The sequence below is a fragment of the Anser cygnoides genome, chromosome 2, assembly GCF_040182565.1.
Source record: "Anser cygnoides isolate HZ-2024a breed goose chromosome 2, Taihu_goose_T2T_genome, whole genome shotgun sequence".
NCBI classification, from domain to species: Eukaryota; Metazoa; Chordata; class Aves; order Anseriformes; family Anatidae; genus Anser; species Anser cygnoides.
Genome location: NC_089874.1, coordinates 18,879,876 through 18,900,423, shown reverse-complemented (window position 1 = coordinate 18,900,423; position 20,548 = coordinate 18,879,876). Strand labels below are relative to the sequence as shown.

The 20,548-nt window shown below is 37.8% G+C and overlaps 1 protein-coding gene across 4 annotated transcripts in view; it reads right to left on the bottom strand.

The window, feature by feature from the left end:
• Window positions 1-253: 253 nt before the first annotated feature.
• ARHGAP21 (Rho GTPase activating protein 21) overlaps window positions 254-20,548 on the bottom strand; it is a 123,288-nt gene continuing 102,993 nt past the window's right edge. For all 4 annotated transcript variants that reach the window (XM_066991608.1, XM_066991607.1, XM_066991609.1 and 1 more), the window contains 17 exons: window positions 15,254-15,412; window positions 14,998-15,100; window positions 14,875-14,911; window positions 14,060-14,185; window positions 12,984-13,268; window positions 12,192-12,256; window positions 11,961-12,109; window positions 10,317-10,465; window positions 10,074-10,229; window positions 9,888-9,966; window positions 9,125-9,198; window positions 8,950-9,039; window positions 6,676-6,801; window positions 6,440-6,481; window positions 6,001-6,106; window positions 4,188-4,219; window positions 254-2,830 (listed from right to left, as the gene is read on the bottom strand). In XM_066991608.1, coding sequence (XP_066847709.1) covers window positions 1,097-2,830; window positions 4,188-4,219; window positions 6,001-6,106; window positions 6,440-6,481; window positions 6,676-6,801; window positions 8,950-9,039; window positions 9,125-9,198; window positions 9,888-9,966; window positions 10,074-10,229; window positions 10,317-10,465; window positions 11,961-12,109; window positions 12,192-12,256; window positions 12,984-13,268; window positions 14,060-14,185; window positions 14,875-14,911; window positions 14,998-15,100; window positions 15,254-15,412 — 3,512 coding nt within the window. In that variant the 3' untranslated portion in view covers window positions 254-1,096. The remainder of the gene's footprint in view (window positions 2,831-4,187; window positions 4,220-6,000; window positions 6,107-6,439; window positions 6,482-6,675; window positions 6,802-8,949; window positions 9,040-9,124; window positions 9,199-9,887; window positions 9,967-10,073; window positions 10,230-10,316; window positions 10,466-11,960; window positions 12,110-12,191; window positions 12,257-12,983; window positions 13,269-14,059; window positions 14,186-14,874; window positions 14,912-14,997; window positions 15,101-15,253; window positions 15,413-20,548) is intronic.

The following is a 20,548-nucleotide window of genomic DNA, read 5'->3' as shown; positions in this document are numbered from 1 at the left end:
AAAGCCTTAAGTATTGTTTTGACCAGCAGACACTGGTATTCACTTCTTATGACCTGGGGAGGATTATGGACACATTTCTTCTGTGCTTCAAAAACAGCAAATTAAACATAAAATTACTTGCTATGTCCTGTGGAAATCAGATTAGGTATCAAAATGAAGCTGTGTAAGCAGCTGAACCTCCCTCTCACATGGCAGCTTGTGAACACAGCATTTTAAAACCCAGCACGAGAATAAATTCACGTCACACAAAGAGTCACCAAAACAATTTTATTTCCAGTGTTTAAGTGGGTGTGCACACAGGCATGATACAGGTTTGGATTCATTAGGTCTTCATGCAGAATTATATTCTCAATAAAAGAAACCAGTTCCATCCAGTATCCACTATCTACACGCCTATGTTACAACATTTATATCAAATCTGGTATCTGAAGAAAAGATACACATGTATTATGTACATTTAAGTTACTTATTTTACAGAAAGATTAAAAATTCAAGTCACATAAAACTCAAAATCTGTATTAAAATTGGAAATATAAAACTCCAATATTTTCTGGAATGCCTAAGGAATGGAAGCTCTGTAGCCACCTGTGTTAACATTTGTAAAATGTAATGAAACTCGTTAACAGTAAAATGCATTCATTTGTTTGTAATAAGTTTCTCTAATTTAACAATATGGCACCCTAACAAACCAAATGAATTTATGATGAGGCACTTGTTAGTGACTAAACCAAAAGAACGATTTTTCTGCATACTAATGCCAGGCCAACTCTCAGTCAGAAAACCATGTATACACTACACAGCGTGTTGCATCAGATGCTTTGTTCAACATTTGTATGCAGCCATCAAATATACTTTTTCTTAAAATATATATATATGTATATATATACACTTTGACTTTAGTGTTCTTCTGGCTGTGGTAATGCACCGTGAAGACGTTCCACAGAGCATATCGATGAAACCAGCCCAAATGAAGGCTGCGTAACAACAACAGTACAGGAAAATATATATATATATGTACACACACACACATACACACAGTTACTGGGAAGCGTAACATTAAGTTAATGAATTGCTGTAGTGGACATATCTCCCCATTTCAAAGATACTGGTAGAATCGAGATCTAACCACTTGGGTCCCAGACAGTTTATGAGGATGGGCGTCAACTGCTGGGCTGAAGTTGTTTTTGTTCATATTCTGATAACTTTCACCATTTACCTGGTCTGGTGGCTGAAATGGTCCCAAAGGTGGTGTTCTGCTAATCGAAGTCAAGCTGCTGGAGGAGCTGCCTTCATCTGCTTGCATCTCTGCAGATAACGGCAGATCTACCTTTGATACGTCTGCTAAGCTAGTGTTCTCGAGCCTGGGCTTTCCAGTTTCACCCGTATTAAGGTCAGTTGTGCTAGTGCGTAAACGTTCTCGTGCAAGCCAGTCTGAGATTGAGAGGTCCTGGGCTGGACATTTTGGCTTCAACCGATTCACAGCCGAAAGCTCAGATTCCCTTTCTCTGCTTTGACTTGCCTCTTGAGCTTTCCAAGCATTCAGGACACTTATTTCAGCGAAATCCCTCTGTCCTCCAAGTGTATGCCTTCTCCTGATGTTTTTTCTCTTTGCAGTCTCTGCAGAATTAGCTTTTTGATTCCCAACTCCAAACATGTCATCTGCAGACGATTTGAGCCGCAGCTTTAACCTATCTGTAATTTTGAGTCTCCAGGTAGGTTCTTGTTTGTCAGTCTCGCTTCTGGCTGACGTAGCTAAACTGCTCGTTGATCTTCCTTTTTTCATTATGTCAAACATTTTGGTCACAGTAGGCAAGTCCTTCTCACTCTTCGCATCGCCTGAACCCTCACTGTCTGTTTTGTGCCGTGCAGACTTCCTCCTAGACAGTGTGTCACATTCAATGAGCTTGTGTGAGCTAAAAAGTCTGCGACTCTCTAACTTTGGTGTTGAACTTCCCTCGGTACAACTTACTTCACTTTCTTCAGAGTTCCTCCGACTGGTCTTTACCACTTCTGACACCTTCCCCTTGGACAACCTGTCAGCAGCAGCACTGGTGGCAAAGACGGGGAAGTCACTTTCGCTGTCTGTCTCCATAGGACGGCCTTCACTGACCAATTCGCTTCTTTCGTCATCAGCATCTTCTCCCTTGCTTTCTGTCACTGACTGCACCTCAGGGCTCAGCATGCTGGCATCCAAGCCGGTCATATACATCGTAGATGAAGTAGTTGAATAATCGGAGGTGATGGAACTGACATCGGCTGCTAAAAACTCACTGTGTTTAATTTCAGGGCTGGCTACCTTTTTGCATGAGTACCTGTGCTGGGAAGCCTGGGAGGAAGTGCTAAGCATAGTGCCAGAATCAGACACCGTCTCTTCAACCTGGGAAGAAGATTGTGAAATAGGTATTTTAGGGTTGCTCTTCTGCGTGCTTTGCCGACTGCTGAGATTTGGTGATTTTGCACGTTTTTCATGGTAAGGCAGTGAAGGTTCCTCTGGCAGGATACTTTCTTTCTTCAGTGACTTCTTTTCGTCCTTCACAACATTCACATCTTTTTTACTGCTGTTCTCTTTTTCCTTCAGGACAAACATCCTCTGTTTTCTTCCTGCATCTCTTTCCTTTTCATATTCCCCTTTAGCTGTGTCCTCTTTTGCTGTGTCACCACGAGTTTGTTCCGCAAGCTCCTTCTTGAAAAACACATTATCCAACTCATCTTCTGAGCTGCTCGGTTGTGGTTTCTCTTTTGTTTTTTTCCGCTTGCGACTAGCTGCTGCAAAAATGGAGGACACAAGCAGTTCCTTGCTATACTGATCCTTTCCAGAACCCCAAGAACCCTGTTTAAAAAAAAAGAAAAGAAAAAAGGACATAATTAAAAATCATAAAATGTTTCATGCTAATGAATGCTGCTTTAAAAATATCTCCTGAGCTTCAGAGCAGAAACCCTGTCTTTATTCAGGAAATATTTCCATGCTGTTTCTGTAGTCTAAAAGACTCTGCTCAAGTAGTCAGTTTTCACCCAAGAACTCTACTTGTTGAGTCCCTTCAACTTCACAAAGGGGAGTTTTTGTGTACAGCTACTTAATTTTTGACTGACTGATAAAGCAGGCTCCATTAAAGCATGACAGCTTTTTCCAAGCTTGTTTTGTAACAGAAAAGTGCTTCACAGATGACGTCCCAAGAGTGTGGTTTCAGCCTCTCCTTTCAAGAAGTCTTACCTACGTGAGAAGGCTAATTTCTTCAACTATTTTTCAGTTATTTTTCACCTTTCAGGTTCTGAGCTTTAAAACCATATCAATTCAATAGCACCAATACAAAGAAAGCTATACAAAACTGAAATTTAGGTGCAAGTACAGAAAATTAACAGTTATTTACTTAAGTTAACATTTATGTTAAGAAGAAACTTATTTAAGTTTCTTCTTGCCCTCCAAGGAATCTGCACTTAGGATCACTCATAAGAAAAAAAAAAAAAGGGACGAGCCAAATTATTCTATTTTGTAAAATTCATTAAAAACTGTTTCCACCACACTGGCACCACTGCTACCTGCCACCTCAAAGCTGTATACCTTTCCTGCTTACTGCTCCCTTCCTACCTTTACAAAAGTGGCCAGCCTGGGGAAGAACCACCCTGTCTTTGCTGACTAGTGCAGTTTGCACACTACAGACATTCAAAAATAGATAAACAGCAGTGATATCAACTGAAAAGGGCAGTTGCTTACATCAGGGGACCTTTAAAATAGCACCGAAATCTGACATCTGTGTCCAGGACTCAACAAGAACAGCTGAGATGTCAGCTACCTAAACGTCCATGTTCAGAAGTCTAGCCTCTCCCTCTGACCCGAGGAAAGGAAGACTCAACACCAGCAGTGAAGGAGTTATACTCAAAAAGTTTCTGAAATCCCAATCAGCACTTCAGAGGGAGAGATGCTGGGGGAAGAGCTATCATCATGGAAACACTTTTAACGAAAAAAAAAAACAGAACACTGAGACTTCATTACTGAAAGGACCACCTATTGATTCCAGATACCTTGTTAGAGAATAAGTTGCTCACAAGAAAACGGTATTACCACTTAAATAAAAGAAACCTACATATATCTGTATATAAGCAATTTCATAAAGTAATCATCATAAAGTAATCAAATACCTAGCAGATTTCAGAAGCTTATCATTACATCATTTCACAGAGTGATTTACCTTAGATTTTGCTGAGTCACTAGTAGCTGAATCTGTGGAAAAATTAAAAACAATTCTGCTCAGTTCTGTGCAGTTTTCTTTTTTGTTGCTGCTACAGACAATGCTGGACTTATGGAAAAAGACAAGCACAGAACGAAATGTGAAGCAAATAAAACCAGAACAGAGTGAATAGTCAGAGCTCACAAAGATGCAAGCTGCACCACAGAAAGCCACCGCCATGAAAGGATGCTGTGAATTGTAGGCAGAACCAGCTCAATGATAGGAATGGCAAAGGAGCCCTGTTCTTCTAAATAAAAAAACAGAAATACTAATGTTTATTCAATGTTTTAAGTACACAGCCCCTGCAAAATCGCAGCTGAGACACCTTTTCAGGATTGTACTGCGTACTCTCCTGAGATTCAGGATACACAAAGCAGAATTGAATGTCTTAGCACTGTTGGCTGCCCTAGGTACAAATCGTGGTTTGTGCAGTCGTATTCTTTTTGTGAGACTTGAATTTTTAAAGGAATTAAGTCATATTTTGTGTGTAAAACCCGAATTATAACTCTCTTCACCTGTGACTAGGTATAGGTAAAATTTCAGTTTTACGTCAGCTAGATTTCAGCAGATACCTGTTTTATGCTTTTCTATAAGAAGCGCTATTATGAAATGAAAAATGGACACCATAGTTTCACTGTCTCGCAAAACCCAAGATTGTACAATTACAAAGGGGGTAGGAAGGGGCTAGCGCAATGACTAAAAAAATATGAACTTGGATGCGATCCAGCGTTAGGGACTTTCTCCCTCGGAAGAAAGAGCTGAGCCCCCTGCCACACCCCTTTTTGACACATGGCTAATGCTTTATGACTAGAAAGACTGGTAGACCATACCATGCTATTTCTCCTCAGGGTCTGCTTCAGAGATAACAAGAAACAGCAGAAAAACTTTTAAAAAGTAGCATTGATCTGTTTAAAATACTCTTAAACGAAAATTTACAGCACAGATCAACTTGTTTTTTTTCCATTTACAAGAAACGGGGGTTTCTGCAGACAAGGCAGCTACAGTGTGGGCAACAGTCCTCCTTCTTCCTACAGTTCCAGCTGTCCACCAGTGACATCACTGAATCCACTAAAGACATCACCGTGTGATAGACGCCTCCCACTTCGCCTGTTACAACATCCGTATAAAGTGACTGCTTCAGTAAGTGCTGAGCAACCCTTTGAAAACTGAAACAAAAGCTAGAGACGGAGGGAGAACATTTGTGGGATACAACATGCTGGGTTAGTGCAATAGTATAGTGAAAGGAGGGGAGGAGGGAAAAAGTCACCAAAAAAGAGCCTGCAATGCTTGTCCTTAGCCACACAAGAGGATGGCATTCATAAACAGAAGGAAATCAGCTTTAGTATAGACATACTGCAACATACTTATTAAAGTGTCCACCACTTGACAAGAAAATGTAACTCAATTTTTCGCATTCCTAACGAGCAATATTAGAACACCACTGGAGATCATTTTTTTTCTGCCATCACAACAAACCACTTTACAGCAGCGTATCTACTTCACCTCACGATAATGATTGCATGGGTTACTGTGAATAAATAAAATAGTATGTGCAAGCCTCATCTTTTAATGATTATACCCCTGTTAGACAACAAAGTTTTCTAACGTATCATGCATGATTACCAACAATTCAAATCTTTAAAAAGTGTTAATGATCTTTAAGAAAAGAGAAAAACAATTGATTAGTAAAAGAAAATAAGAAGAGAGAGTTACAGTGAGTTTACAGAGTAGGTTATTCTAGCCTATGGACTAACGCTGTCCGGGCAAGAGTTACCTGATACGTCTCCAGGACATACTCCCGTTCTTCCAATGTTGGTGAGTAAATGATCTATGTTTGGCACTGGCTGAGATTCTACAGTGTTTTCCTCCTGACCTGTTGTCTATAGTTAATAAACAAAGATCTCTTCATCATCGTTTCACAAATAGGTCATTATGATTCAATAGCATTTAGAAAATTGCATTAGTCACCTGAGGACACGCTTTCCTCATGTGTTCTTATTTTCCCATTTTATGTTTTTTATTTTTTTAAACAAATGCGCGGCTTTTTCTTTTAAATAAATTCATTACTGTAAGGGATGGAGAGCTAAAAAGGTGCTTCTAAAGAGCAAACCATACAGTGATGCAATAAGAAATATACAGACATTCTAGAGGGAGCAGAAGCAGATTCTAAACTAAGGCAATTAAAACGCAAATATTTATGCCACAATACTTACAAGGGGCTCTTCAGCATCATCTTCTGTGAAAAACCAGTCATGCTACAATTTAAAATAAATACGGTGAAAACCCCACAAGAAACACAAAACCCAAATGTGGGACAATCAAACAAGGACATTTCTAAAAATGATATCCTGGTGTTCAAAGGATAAATACCAGACCCAAAGTGGCCCAATAAAAGAAAGCTGCTCTGCGTACGATCTTACTTTTTACCTAATGAAATGCATCCACTTACTTTTTGGATGAGTGTTTCTACAATTTTATACTGGTCTGGCATGTGCGTCACCATGTGTGTCATGTTATCATCCGACGTCCTCACAAGTGTTGGACCGAATACTATTGCCAGGTTTCTTGGTTCCATCTAAGAAATGAAGTATTTCCATACATCATATATTTGTAAAGGAGAAAATACAGTAAAATATGGACTAAATATATTAACACTACATTCATAATATTTGAGAACCATTTTAGCCAAGGACAAAGAAATTTTTTTTAATAACACATTATTGACTCAGTTAAGATGTTACACAATAAAAAAAGCTTTCTATCTGTATAGATGAAATGAAGGTATCCAAAACTTCTGCAATTCACAATTCAACCTTCATTAATCCATCACAAGCGAATAGCTCCACAAGCACAGAAAACTCAAGAAGAGTCTATAGACAGGAGACTATTCGTTTTGATTCAAAACACTGATTTTTTTTAATAAAAGGGAAGAAAAAATTTAAAAGACATTGGTAGTTCCCTGCTTTTTTTTTTTCCCTGAAAAAATATTTACATGACACAGAAAAAGTTTAGCTAGTAATCAAATAGCATATTATGCGGGCTGACAAAGAGCTCACTCAATTAACATTTACTTTTGAGGAGGTGGCAGCAACCAATGCTATAGACCCAACATCTACTCATGAGACAGACTCAGACATATCCCAGTCATAACATTAATCATCCACTTTCTTTTAAAGTTACATTTCTGACAAATAATTCCACGAATGCAGAAGCAGAATACTAATCTATTTTTGCTTACTTCTCTGACTTGCTGTTCTGACACAGAAGAAAATAAATACGAGGCAAGGTCCCTGTTCTTTCAAGAAGGAAACTGCAAACAGAATGACCCAAGTCCCTAATGCTCACTTTGACTCGAACTGTGGCCTTTGGCATGTCATGTAATTATAATACCTCATTCATCTAGCCTTACGTATTCTATAGTATTACTATTATTTAAACAGTATTTATACAGTACACTGAAAACATCAAATGATAAATGTTTGCTTTAGGCTTTGCTCTTAATGACATTTGCTATCATTTCCTTATAATGACAACTATAATTACACTAAAGGTTGTGTGTGTGTGTGTGTCTACATAAATACAGATATATCCAAATTTAACTAGCAGGTATTCCTTGCAGAACGGATCTTGGAACCCACCAAATTTTTTTGAATCGTGACATTTTCTGATCTTTTAAATGATTTAACGTTGGCCATGTGTTCATCTATTCTGCATCCACCACACAATTTTTTCCTGTATCCCTGCACGTTGGTAGCCAATAATAAGGCACCATTCACCTGCCCTGAGGTAAGCATCCATAAACACACCCATATCGCACATCTTTGCATTCAGCTACCCTTCCCTGAAAAAAAGGGGATACTATTATTTGCATTTACAGTAGGACTGTAGCATGCACAGAAGCAACTCTACCCCATCCAACGTAGATGACAAAAAGCTATTCTTAATGATTTTAATTAAAAAATCTCTACCATTTATGTCTTTTGCTTTTTCTTAAAACCATCCAAAGCATCTACAAGGTCAAACACTTGAGTTATTACAGCAAGTCCTAGTCTTAGGACACTTTAGGACAGTCCTTGTCCTGGACACCTAGGTGTCCAGGAACCCAAGCTTCACACAAAGCTGATGAAGCCCAGCCTTTGTCAACAGGGTTCATTCAGGTCACAGACATTCACTTCAGTTTTACCCAAACTTTCTACACTCTGACAGATTCCAAAGTCTAATAAAAGTAAGGACTGATCTTGTATTTTGTGAGAGTTTGCACAGTAAAAAGAAGAGCAGATTTTTTTTTAAACAAGGGTGCTACTAGACACCTACTTTCATTTTATTTTCAAAGTCAATTATGCATTCCTATAGGCTTTACATGGAGAGTCTGCAGCATATTAATCGAAAGTGTTTGTTTAAACTCGTTGAAATCCCCAACCAGACACATACACTCACTGGTGTCTAAATGGATTACATGAAATTTACAGACATGGAATATATTTAATATGTAAGCAGTTATTCCCACAAGAATTAACATCAGTTTGAATAAATTTAATTCATGCTAAACATGAATATTTTCAAGGAGTCCTTAGTGTAATCCAAAAATGTTCTCACTCAACACTACTAAGGTCTTAATGTTATCTACAATAAGTTATGGTCTTAATCAGTAGAAAAAATCCTGCAGAAAAACTGCTTCATGAATGTAACACAACAAAGTACATTTTACTTTTGTTTCTGATACCTTGTTCTTTTCAGAGTTCTCTGCTACTGTCTTGAGGTGTGCAGAAAGAAACTTGAGAGTCTCATAATGATGTTCAGGTAGATCATGAATCTGAAACAAACAATCACTATTCAGAACATTAAACATTTAATGCTAATTTTGTAGTATACCTACAACACACCTGATTTCAGCTTACCAGTCTCTTCAGTGTTTTCAGACGTTCAACAGGATCTTCTTTTCTATTGGCATCTATAAAATCTGCATATTTGTCTGTTAAAAAAGCAGAAATTAATCACATACATATTACCTTTGGAACACAAACAAACACAACTGCATAATTTGTTGTGGAAGAGGACTGCATTTGCATCCTCCTCTGAAAAGAGGTGTTGTTTGTTTTTTTTTGGTTGGTTGTTTTTGGTTTAAACTCAGATATGAAAAACAATACTACAGAGGCAACGTGGTTTAAGAAATTGTATTCCCGAAAGTCAAATTCTGCCTTTGCTCTGTTGGTTACTATTTCTAGTGGAACTTTAAAGAAGTAACTTTAAGAATCTGGTTATATCCTCCAAATCAGAGTTAACACCCAAAGCTTGCTTTTCTTCCCTCTCTTAATCCTTCTGGAAACAGTAAAAGAAAAAAAAGTTATAGAACAAAAAAATGAAGATCCTCTTTTTTTTTTTTAGCCTGCCAAAGTGAATATTAAAGTGGATACACTGAAGTATTTTGGCACAGTATTTGAACACTATTTGTAATATCTTCATAATTAGAGAAATTCTGTTTACAGCTGTCATTTTTAATTTATATGATCACTGTGACTCCCTGTTCCTTAAGGCAGAAGGAGAGCACTTATTGCAGAGCTGAGATGATTCCCGCAGATTCTCTCCCAAACCATCTAAAAATTTTAGGACAACCATTCAACAGTATTTCCTACAGACAAAAACATAAGGTAAACAACTCACCATTGGTAAAAAGTGGTTCTGGGAGCTTTCTGAAGAAGGATTTCAGCAAACTGCTTATCACATTCAAGTCTCGCCATTTCTAAACGTTTAGAAGGAAAGGACAGACATGCTTTATATTTCTATAATCATAACACAGCCAGAAGTTTTCAGGAGTTCAAAGTGGAAATACCATGATCGAAGACTTACATCATCATGAACATCTATGTCAGTCATTCCTTTGTTGAGCTCCTCTTGCATACTTGAGATGGCAGCATTATTTCCAGGAACTCTGTAAATACCTGTGTACTCAAGACCTCTTTCTTCAACCAGTTTGCAGCATATATCAACGATCAGTGGAATATACTGAAGGGAAAGAAAAGTTTTAAATAAATTTTTAAAGTATACAAAAAGTATTTAAAAAATCACAATGGAAAGAAAAACTGTAAATACTTTGTTGGTATGAGCTGGGGGACAGTCATCTAGTCTGACACCAAATGTGCCTACAGCAGATGGCTTCTTTTCAAATGTCTTCCGCATAATGCTTGGAATGCCTTTTCTCCATGTCCCCTTGTCTTTTGGTGGGCTTGTCTCATCTTTTTCTTGATAGTAATAATGCACATAAGGAAATAAAAATAAGAAAAATAAGTCACAAAAGCTACTGTGAATACAGGAAACATTTGCAAAGACAAAGTGACCGTTTTTGTGAGGGTTTTTTTGTTTGTTTTTAGCCCCTTTTTTCCTGGCCAAGTTTGCAAACAACTCGCTAAACATTAGTCTGCCTTAAACATACCTTCTCCTCCTCTTCTGTGATTCAAAAAATACATTTGAATATACCCACACTCAGACAAGCAAGTAGGTAAATGACAAGGTGGTATTTCATCATTCTAAAACTAAAACGTATATAAATTACATTAGAAAAATTAAAACCTACAACATTTACTCGAGTAGGATTAAAAGTCTCTACTGAGCAACAGTGCAACACAAAATTGGTATTAAGTTATACGGCCACATTAACATTGTACATTGTGCAGACCTACTTTCAGTTAATTACTAGGTTGCAGTCACTCCTAAATCATTCCAAACAGGACTCAAACACTTATTTATCCAAAATCACATTAAACATTCAGTTGCTCTGTTTACCTCCACTATACAATTCACATAACAAATTACAATTTCCATTCATCCTGTACTGCAAGACTTCTAATAAAACACTGCTTCCTTCTTATTCAACTATTTCTGGAAATATTCTTTCGGTAAATATAGAATTCACTTAACACCTGCAATTTAGGTTCCATAATCTGCAGCACACAAAATGAGTAGTGCAGTGTTTGTTGGTAAGCTAAAACAGAATTCACTCACAGTTTAAATTCAACATTGAATTGGTCAGAAGTAGCTGATCAAAAGCGATCACTCCAGGAAGTTGCCTAAATTTGTGTGCAGAACCCTTAAAAGCAGTCTGATCAGACACCGTGAATCTACACGTTCTTTGAAAAAGATTTAGCTTGTGACATTTGACAAAGTTCATTCACTAATTTAAGTTTGCAGTGCCAGGCTTTAAGATTCTAGTATTTTAGAACTCAGCAGGTATTAATTTTGTTCTGGGAAAAATACAATAACTGAACTTGTATACTTTAAACAAAAATACAAAAAAAAAATACACTTTTTTCTCTAGTTCTACAGCATATTTAAAATATGAATGTACCTAGCCCTTACCAAGTGAGCTGGAGACCATACTGTGAATTACACACAAACTTATTTCCAAACTTTGGCAAAATTGGTCATAAAAAGCCTAACTCCAGTATTTTCCTACAATTAACGCTACATGGAGCTATAAGGGAAGAAATAAACCACACACACAAAACCTTCCTGAGGATTGAAATAAAAAAACTTTAGGGATCTGAGAAAACTTGAGGTACATCTAACGTTACATCTAGACAACGGAGTTCAAGAACTGAGTTTCTCCAAGCTGCAGCTATAAGCACTAGTAAATATTGGTTTGCATATGTATATTCATGACTTGGAAGAACCTAAATAAATTACCTCAATAGCTTCATACTAGGGCTATAAGGAACTAAAGAAATGAAAAAAACAAACCTTTCGTTATAAGCTTCCTTTCTGACTCATCCTTAGGAGAATGTGGACTCTGGGTCCTCTGTTCTGCTTTAGTTCCAAGTAGAGTTTGTCTGATACTTAGACTCTGACGAGGTGTTTTGGGAGATGGCTCTGTCTTGCTGCTTGAAGAACTGAAGCATGATATGTTACTTCAGTAGAAAGAAGCTAAATAACAAGCATACAAAAACTATTGGCAGCACATAATTTACCTACCTCATCATTGTGCTGTATTCTTTAATCCTTCGACTAATTAGGTCTCTACTAGTGACACCAGTATCCTATAAAATGAATTGAGATCTGCTTTACAATCTTACAAAATACGTCAGTTTTTACTTCCAGAATACAATTACATCTTCCCATCAACAGATCACATATGAAAAATTAACATTGCAGTTCTGCTAAAAATCTAGCGAGCAGTCCTTGGTAACAGTAAGTACAGAACACTTAAAAAACATGAGGAAAATTAAAGTGTGTAATTAAAATACACTAAGGATTGTTTTGGGACAGATACTGGTATGTTATGTATAATAGCGTATGTTTGCCTTGCATTTAGCATTAACTTTTAACTCATAGAAACAACTACATATAGTCAAAGAAACTAACACCTTTCGAAGTTTCCTTTTTCAGTTACTGAGAAACTCATCACACCATGCCACTGCACACACTACTTTACAATGCAAGTCTGAAGATGAAATACATTAGCTCCATACTACAATTATCTTTTGAAAAGTTAGGGATTTTTGACAGATCAGTTTAATATAAAGTTCATCTCCAGTCAAATCAGCAATTATACTAATTCATTTATTTCAAAAGTCTGTTCTCTGATTATCAGTATGTCAGGCTTCTTTTTTCTTTAAATTCAGTATACTTCACTGCCTCGCCTTTCGACTTCTCCTGTATGCTCCTGCACACATTTTGATCAATTAATTGCAAACGATTTCTTTTGTTGAAGTACTAAAAATGATGGTATTTTCTTTTAATCAATTAAAAGACAGGAATGATTACCTCATCATTTAAGTTGCTGTTGTCTTGTATTGCTTTAATCCATGCTAACATATTATCTCTGTCCTCAGCTTGGAACAGATACTCGCAATCTGATGTGGTGAGTCTAAATACATTTTTCCTCTTGGTTTCACAGTATGAGATGTCTATCAAACAAGCATTGATGCTTATAGGTTGTTCTTCTTCAGATGGGGTCATTTGTTCCTTTTTATCCTTGTACAAATAAAGTGAATGACCTCGAAGAACAACATACAATTGTTTCCATGGCCGAATGCTCCCACCAACTCGCTGAAAAATATATAGTAAGTAAGTTTGGTTACTTGTTATAATGAATGTTTCTGCATTACAATCTACTTCTAAGAAGTTATAAAAAGGAAGAATAACCATTTATACCATCCTTACTGATGACTTGTGGAAAGCCTACCCAAAAGTGGGACTAACTAACTGCTCTGTGTTAGAGGAGAGAATTGCTCAATAGCCCGCTCTCCCTGATCACCCATTAAGTGTGAGTTTTCACATGACAGTAGCAAAAAAGAGAACGTGCAGAACTTTGCAAAAGCATTAAAACAAATAGAGCAAAAAACATTTAGTGGATTCTTGCCCGAGTCCTTTAAACATTATTCAAATCACTCCTATTTACATAACACTGCAATTCCAGATTCCTACTTTTCCTTAAGTGTTAACCCATACATGTGCAGGAGGTTAATCTGAACTCAGCTCTACAACATTGATGAAAATCATAGCTTTTTTCATTGTTGGCAAATAGGAAAAAAAAAAAAAAAAAAACACCACAAACTACATTTACCAAGGGACTGAATCTTTCTACTTAATTAGTTGTTAGAAATGAGTTTACCTCACAGATGCTCTGAAATATAAAATTAAAACATTTCAGAAAGCAGCCTCTGAAAGAAGATGAGGAATTCACTAATTCACTAACAAACAGGTCTAAAGATTTCTTTAGCCTCACATCCCAGAAACGTTACTGAAAAATGCATAACCAGAAAGCTTCAAGTTTCTTACCTTAGTTTTCCACCAGGTTAGTATTTATGCTAGGTTTAAAAAGAAAAAGTGACAGGTACCTTTCCTTTGTCTGTAACAAGCTGACGAAAATGAAGCCATCCTTCCTTGGAGGCATCACCAAAGACCTCTGAAGAAGAATCTTTTCGGGAACCAGAGTCTTCTGAAGATTTCTGACTGTCTGGGACCTACAGAGAACATCATGGAAGGAACCTCACAGTGTACTTCTAAATACATTTCTCTATGATCTCTACATGCAAGATGAGGCCTGGTAGTGTTCAAGAGGCACTTGGATAATGCCCTTAATAATATACTTTAACTTTTGGTTGGCCCTGAAGTGGTCTCACAGTTGAACTCCACCTTCGTAGGTCCTTTCCAACTGAACTATTCTATTCCAATCCTCACTTTAAAAGCTGACACCATATTTGGCAAAAAGCCTGTAAGAATATCCCCCTCAGAAAATATGATTCCTAATGTTTCCATAGAATAATACAGTGATCTTACACATCCCAAGGATACTTTGGGACACACTGAGAGAGTCTTAGACTCTCGTTAGTAAACTTTTACAGAAGCACATCATAGATATGCTTCATTTAGAGAGGCTGAGGTAAATGAAAATCAAGAACCATGTGGGGAGCCTATAGAACAACAGACCACTTTTACTTATGTGAGGTATATAGCACCAATGAGGGAAAATACCATTAAAATCCGGTATCGAAAATCAATAAAAAATTAAAAATAATTTGAGTAGCAGCAATTCCAATGACCTTTGTGTCTTATTTAATACATCACTTGGTATAGGTTAGTTGTATAATTCATACAACTTGCCACAGTAATATTTATAATTTTTTTAGAGTTGTTATATATATTTACTTACCTTGATCCCCTTTAAACTAGACACATGCTTAATGGATCTGTTGGAACAAAAACAGATGTTAAAGTGAGATTTTGCACACTTTAAAAATATTTTCAAATTAACTGACATTTTTCACGAACTTACGATTTTTCCTCTTCTCTGTAGTCATCCAATCCTTCATCATATGACTTCGATCTCTCCGGTTTTGTGGCAGGCTGGCTATCTAGGACACTAGTCCTGATGGATTCTATAAACAAGCAGAAATTTTTGAGTATGTAGGAACCTGAAACACATTTCTGTAATTGATTTCAAGCAATAAAGAGATTACAATTTTCACACCTGATCTCCAGAGTGTAAAAAGAAAAAAGGAGCATAGAAAGAAAATCAAATCACCACTCACCATGATCATGAGAAAGCTGTCGCCGAATTAAAGGGATTGGAGATGTGGGACTGGAAGGAACAGTTGTTATAGCAGGTGCTTGAGAAGCAGATGCAGAAATAACAGCAGAAGCAGGAATGTGTGCAATATCATGGTCAATACTAGGACTAGTCGGTTCATCTACAAAGGTAATACGTAATAAATTAACATATTAAATGCATGAACCAAATGCTCAAACTAAGTATCTGCCTGAACTTGTCATTACTGGAGTATCAGATTAAGTACCTTAATTTAAGTCTTTCACACAAACATCAAGCATCCAGACAACACATGCTGTTAAATGCTTTTTTTAATAAATCCTTAATTAAGGATGTTAATTATACATTAAAGATAAGGCCAAAGAGCATCATACCTGATCATAGATTTTACTGTGAGACACTCAAATAGGAATTTCGTGCTAAGCTCTTATGATTTTCAAGTACTCTGGTTTTGCTTGTATGCATGTGTGTGAAGAACACACCTGTTACATCAACAGGTCTAAACTCAAGAGACAGCTAAGTACAATTTCCTACAATAAAACACGGGCATTCCAACTACCAGCAGCTATTTGGTTTCAATGAGTGTTCAAATAATAAAGCCAAGATCCAAATCAACAAAACCCATTTGAAACAGGTATCTAGCATCCAGAGAACCAATCCCCCATCCCCCACATATTCAACAAGTATTGATGAACAACACATATATAAACAAATATTCAAATTTTTAAAAGATGGCACCACTACATACCAATTATTTCTTCCACTAATTGTTCATACAAACGATCGCATGCCGCACATGCCCAGCACCTCACAGTCTCAACAGTCACAAGGGTCATCGTGAAAGAGTCCAAAAAGCTTTATGTATTTCTACTATTTAATATGTTTCTGGCAAGATGGAAGAAGCTGAATGATGCATCTTCAACCATTCTGAGAAAAGAGTCGTAACATCTTCTAGCACACATCAGGAGCACGAGAAAAATAATTGTACTTCATCCTCCAGTAGAAGAGAGGGTGGAGAGAAGCAAGTCACGAGCAGGGGCTGGACTGCACTGCCATAATGAATCTGAATGTATCCTAGGTGCTAAGAATTGTGATATGCAGTGCTTCTGAAAAGCCTATTGAAACCAATGAACACTCACAAACAGAGGTTTATTCTTTGCTTTGTGCAAACACAACTGCGTAAGCGGCATTGTGCTTTGCTAACAGTCACTGGCAGTTCTGCTAAAAGCAGCACTTGTGCCATCAAAATTTGGTGAAGTTTAAAACAAGATGGCAAATGATTGACGTACTGAAAGATTTAGCAATGACAGCCCTCTACTTTGTCTGGAGTGGTAAATATAAAAACATATAACTTTAAAAATTGCTGTTATTTTTTAAAAGCATATTTCCCCTCCAAAACTAGCTGCAAACTAAGAACATGAATAAAAAGGGAAAGCAAATTCACAGCAAATTCCTGGCATAAGAATTTAAATAAATTCTAAGTTTTATTTGCATCTAGTGATAAATCGAAGCATTTACATACCTCTCCTATCCAGCAGCTAGGAGATAGGAAGAACCTCGTTCATACGTCCATTTTTGAAACAACAATAACTCATTGTCCTATTGTTGTCTATTTCATTTGCTCAGCTAGCGTGTGGAGAAGCACACTAACATTGACTAATGATTATTTCCACTCACTGAACAACATTAAGGCAGATTATTTCATACCATATAAACTGAAAGTGCTCAGCTTTAAGTTATTTCTGTTACAGACTTCTCTCAAGATGTCACAGCCTCTATTCAAAAAAAAAAAAAAGTTACACAAGTGCTGACATTTGAAATACGTCTGCATGAGCTGGTAACACAAAAGAACTGTGCTCTCCCAGCAAGTCTGGGCAGGGATGCTGCAAGGATCTTGTCCTGCCTGCCTCACAGATGAGACAGAATCCTTCCCTGGGACTGTTTTTCCTATATGCCTACAAACAGGGCTTAGCACAAATGCAATGGTCCCTGACTAGCACATCTGGATGCTGTGCTAATGCAACACAAACCATCTTCATGATGATAAGCCTTTTCTTGCTATCACGGTTGAAATATTTCCCTATTAAGATTTACTACTGGAAAGGCGCTATAAAATTATTTTTCCTCTTTCCTACCTTTTGCAACATCCCAAAGATGCATTTATAGCACATGATCTCATTTGCCTGAATTGTGAGCGTACAGTAAGATTAATTAGCTATATCATTCCTTCAACCAATGCACTTCAGTATCAATATGTGCTGTGAGACAGAAGAATACTTCCAGAATAGCTCAAGATCTTTTCTATATAGGTAGCATCTCAACATCCTTTTCTTTTTTTTTTTATGAACAGAAAAGAATTCCACTCTTGCATCACCAAGTCAGGACAATAAATCATTATAGCTACTTAGAGAAAAGAAGTGAAAATGCTAAGTTCTTTAAAGCTCTTAATAAGAATTTTATCATATGCAGAGAAGTGCTTTATGCAAAGTATTGCCTCTGTAAAAAAAAAATGTACTTATTTGCCAGTTCTTCATATCAAATTTCCCATTTTCCAGTCTACAGATAAAAGTACCAAAAAAGATCAAACTTAAGTTTGCCTAAGACTGAAAATTCTCTTACATTTTTAAGAACTTTATTTCAAGTCTAACAAATTATATATGGTTGTAATCATTTAATCAGGTGATAAAGGCTGTTCCTGAGACACAGTCAGACACCTTCAGACACAGTCAGATATCTTCCTGTTACAAATTGCCCAGTTCTCATTCTCACATGTATTAAGAGAAAACAATGCATTTAAAAAAAAAATATTATGGTGACAGTTCAGCTTACTAAAAAAGAAATAGAATTAAACCTCACAGCATGCTCACAGCACAGCAGAAAAAAAACACTGATGAATTTAATACTCCACTTGTCAGTAGCGATTTGAAGAGTTTGTTCTATTTGTTTTCCTTGGAGGCACGCTAGAAATGGGGAATAAATTCCTATTTTTAAACAACGTTAGCCAGGCAAATGTTCTTCTGTTTCTGCATCAGACCTGAAATCCTCCAAACGATTCCCTCTGCTTCCACACAATCAAATAATGCGCTCGGTGAGTCAGTCACTCCGCTGTCAGCCAGGGATGGTTTGCTAACCAGAGAAAAAGCAGGAAGCCACCCGGGAACCTAACCGGGGTAGAAGTGGGGCACGCAGGCTAACGCCCTGCCACACGCTACCACCGACGTTATTTATTTCACTGGGGATCTAATCCCTGCATGAATCAAAACTGAAGGTGTTTTAGAAAGATGCAAGCTTTAACAGAAGTGTAATGACATCAGTACAGGAGGATAACCGAGTCCCTGCCGAGGCTGAAGGTTAGCTAATGGCAAGCCTTTACGTAACATAAAGTGACTGTCGAACAAACTGTGACGTGTACCATAGAGTTACTGCCGACTGATTCAGTGCACCGTAAACATCGCCACTGCTGTTCAATAAAAAAAAAAATACTCATAACCTTTATATTTTGACTTTTCTCCTAAGTGTTTTGTCCTATTTGTCTCCATTTTTAGTTTCCTTGACTAATCAGAGAACCCGTGTCATGAAACTCCTTGCCGAGCATGTGGAAGGACACGTCCTGCTCCATCAGTGGAAATGACGGCGTATGAAACGCTGTGAAGCACGTAGAGCACACAAGCCAGAGGAGAAGCCACACAAAATAATTCTCTTTCAGTCTGCCACCTCGAGGATTACCGGTATCCCTTTGAGTATTTGTAACAAAGAGGTCAAAGTCTGCAGAAGTACTTCAACTTTTAATTCAAGAAAAGGATACAAATACCACTTTTTCTGCATTATTGTCTACGAAGCGACCCAAGAGACCAACCGTCAGAAAATGAGCCAGCGAGACCGCTGCATGGAGGCAGAGCATCCCCAGGGAAAGGGAAGATGCTGCTGGTCTGGGCTGCACACGTGCCATGGGGAGCACAAGCACGCACCTGGTAAACTGCTATAACTGGTGGTTCTCAGGGAGAGCCTTTCAGTGCAAACACATTTATAGGAGGACTCTGAAAACTTCTAAAAAAAAAAAAACCACAGGAAACACAGCTCCAAATGTAGTTAGCTGGTATTAACTCATTTGCTAGCTAAAACAGGGAGAAATTTATGTCACAAAGCACATTTCTGTTACCATGCACCCAGAGATCAGGGACCTACAAAGGGTGGGAGCCCCTGTACACAATGCAAGTGAACTGAAAAAAATATTAATAATGTTCTTAAATTTACACTGGCCTAGTTATGAAGTTAGGAAGGCCTAACGATTTCAAAACAGGATTACACAGGTGAGGAAGTGTGACAGAGGACACTGTCCATGTGTACAGTCCCCGCACCATGCATGAGGAACTAAGGAACAAATAACCCAAGTTTCAAAGGATTTGAAGGAATTAACACCAAAAAAATGCGGAAAAGAAAGCAGAGATCTGTGTCATACCCTACTACAAAATGTCATACTACACTGATATATTACAAATTTATTATTATTGTAGTATTTGTTTGTTTAGACTTGGATCTCCCGAACAGCCCTTCAGGATGAAACATGAAGGTTTTAAAGTAACAACCTGAAAACTCACAACACAAGAGGGGGGCACATTTTGAGAGTCTTAATTATAATCTAAATAAATCGCAGAATTCTTCAGCTGGGAGTGAGCCTCAGAAGGTCACCTAGCCCAACCTCCTCCTCTCCTCTAAGCAGGACTAACACTGAATTCAGACCATGTTCCTCAGGCGTTTTGTCCAGCTGGGCACTAAGTCTCCAAGGATGGAGATCCCACAACCTCCCTGGGAACTTGTTCCACTCATCACCAAATGGTGAATGTTTTTTTCCCCCTTATATCCAGCTGAAACCTCCATGTCTTCAAACAAAGGGTGATAAACTCTTCCTTTAATCTGCTGGCTGTTCTCTTAGTGATGCAGGCCAGGCTGGCTTTAGCCTTCATCACCATCCAGGTGAACTCACGTCTGGCTTCCCATCCACACGGAGCTCCAGGTCCTTTTCAGTAGAGCTGTTAAGCAGACAGTCTCCAGCCTGTACCGGGGCAGGAGGTTAGCCTGTCCCTGGGGCAGAACTTAACATTTGCTGTTAATGAATTGAGACATTCCTGTCCTATCATTCCTTTGCACAGAGTCCTTCCAAACAACAGCCCTACCCTAGAGCACATTGACTGCACCACTTAGTTTGGTGGCGTTTGCAGACGTGATGAGTGTATTACGTCTCCTATCTAGGTCACCAATAAAGATAACTAAACAAGAC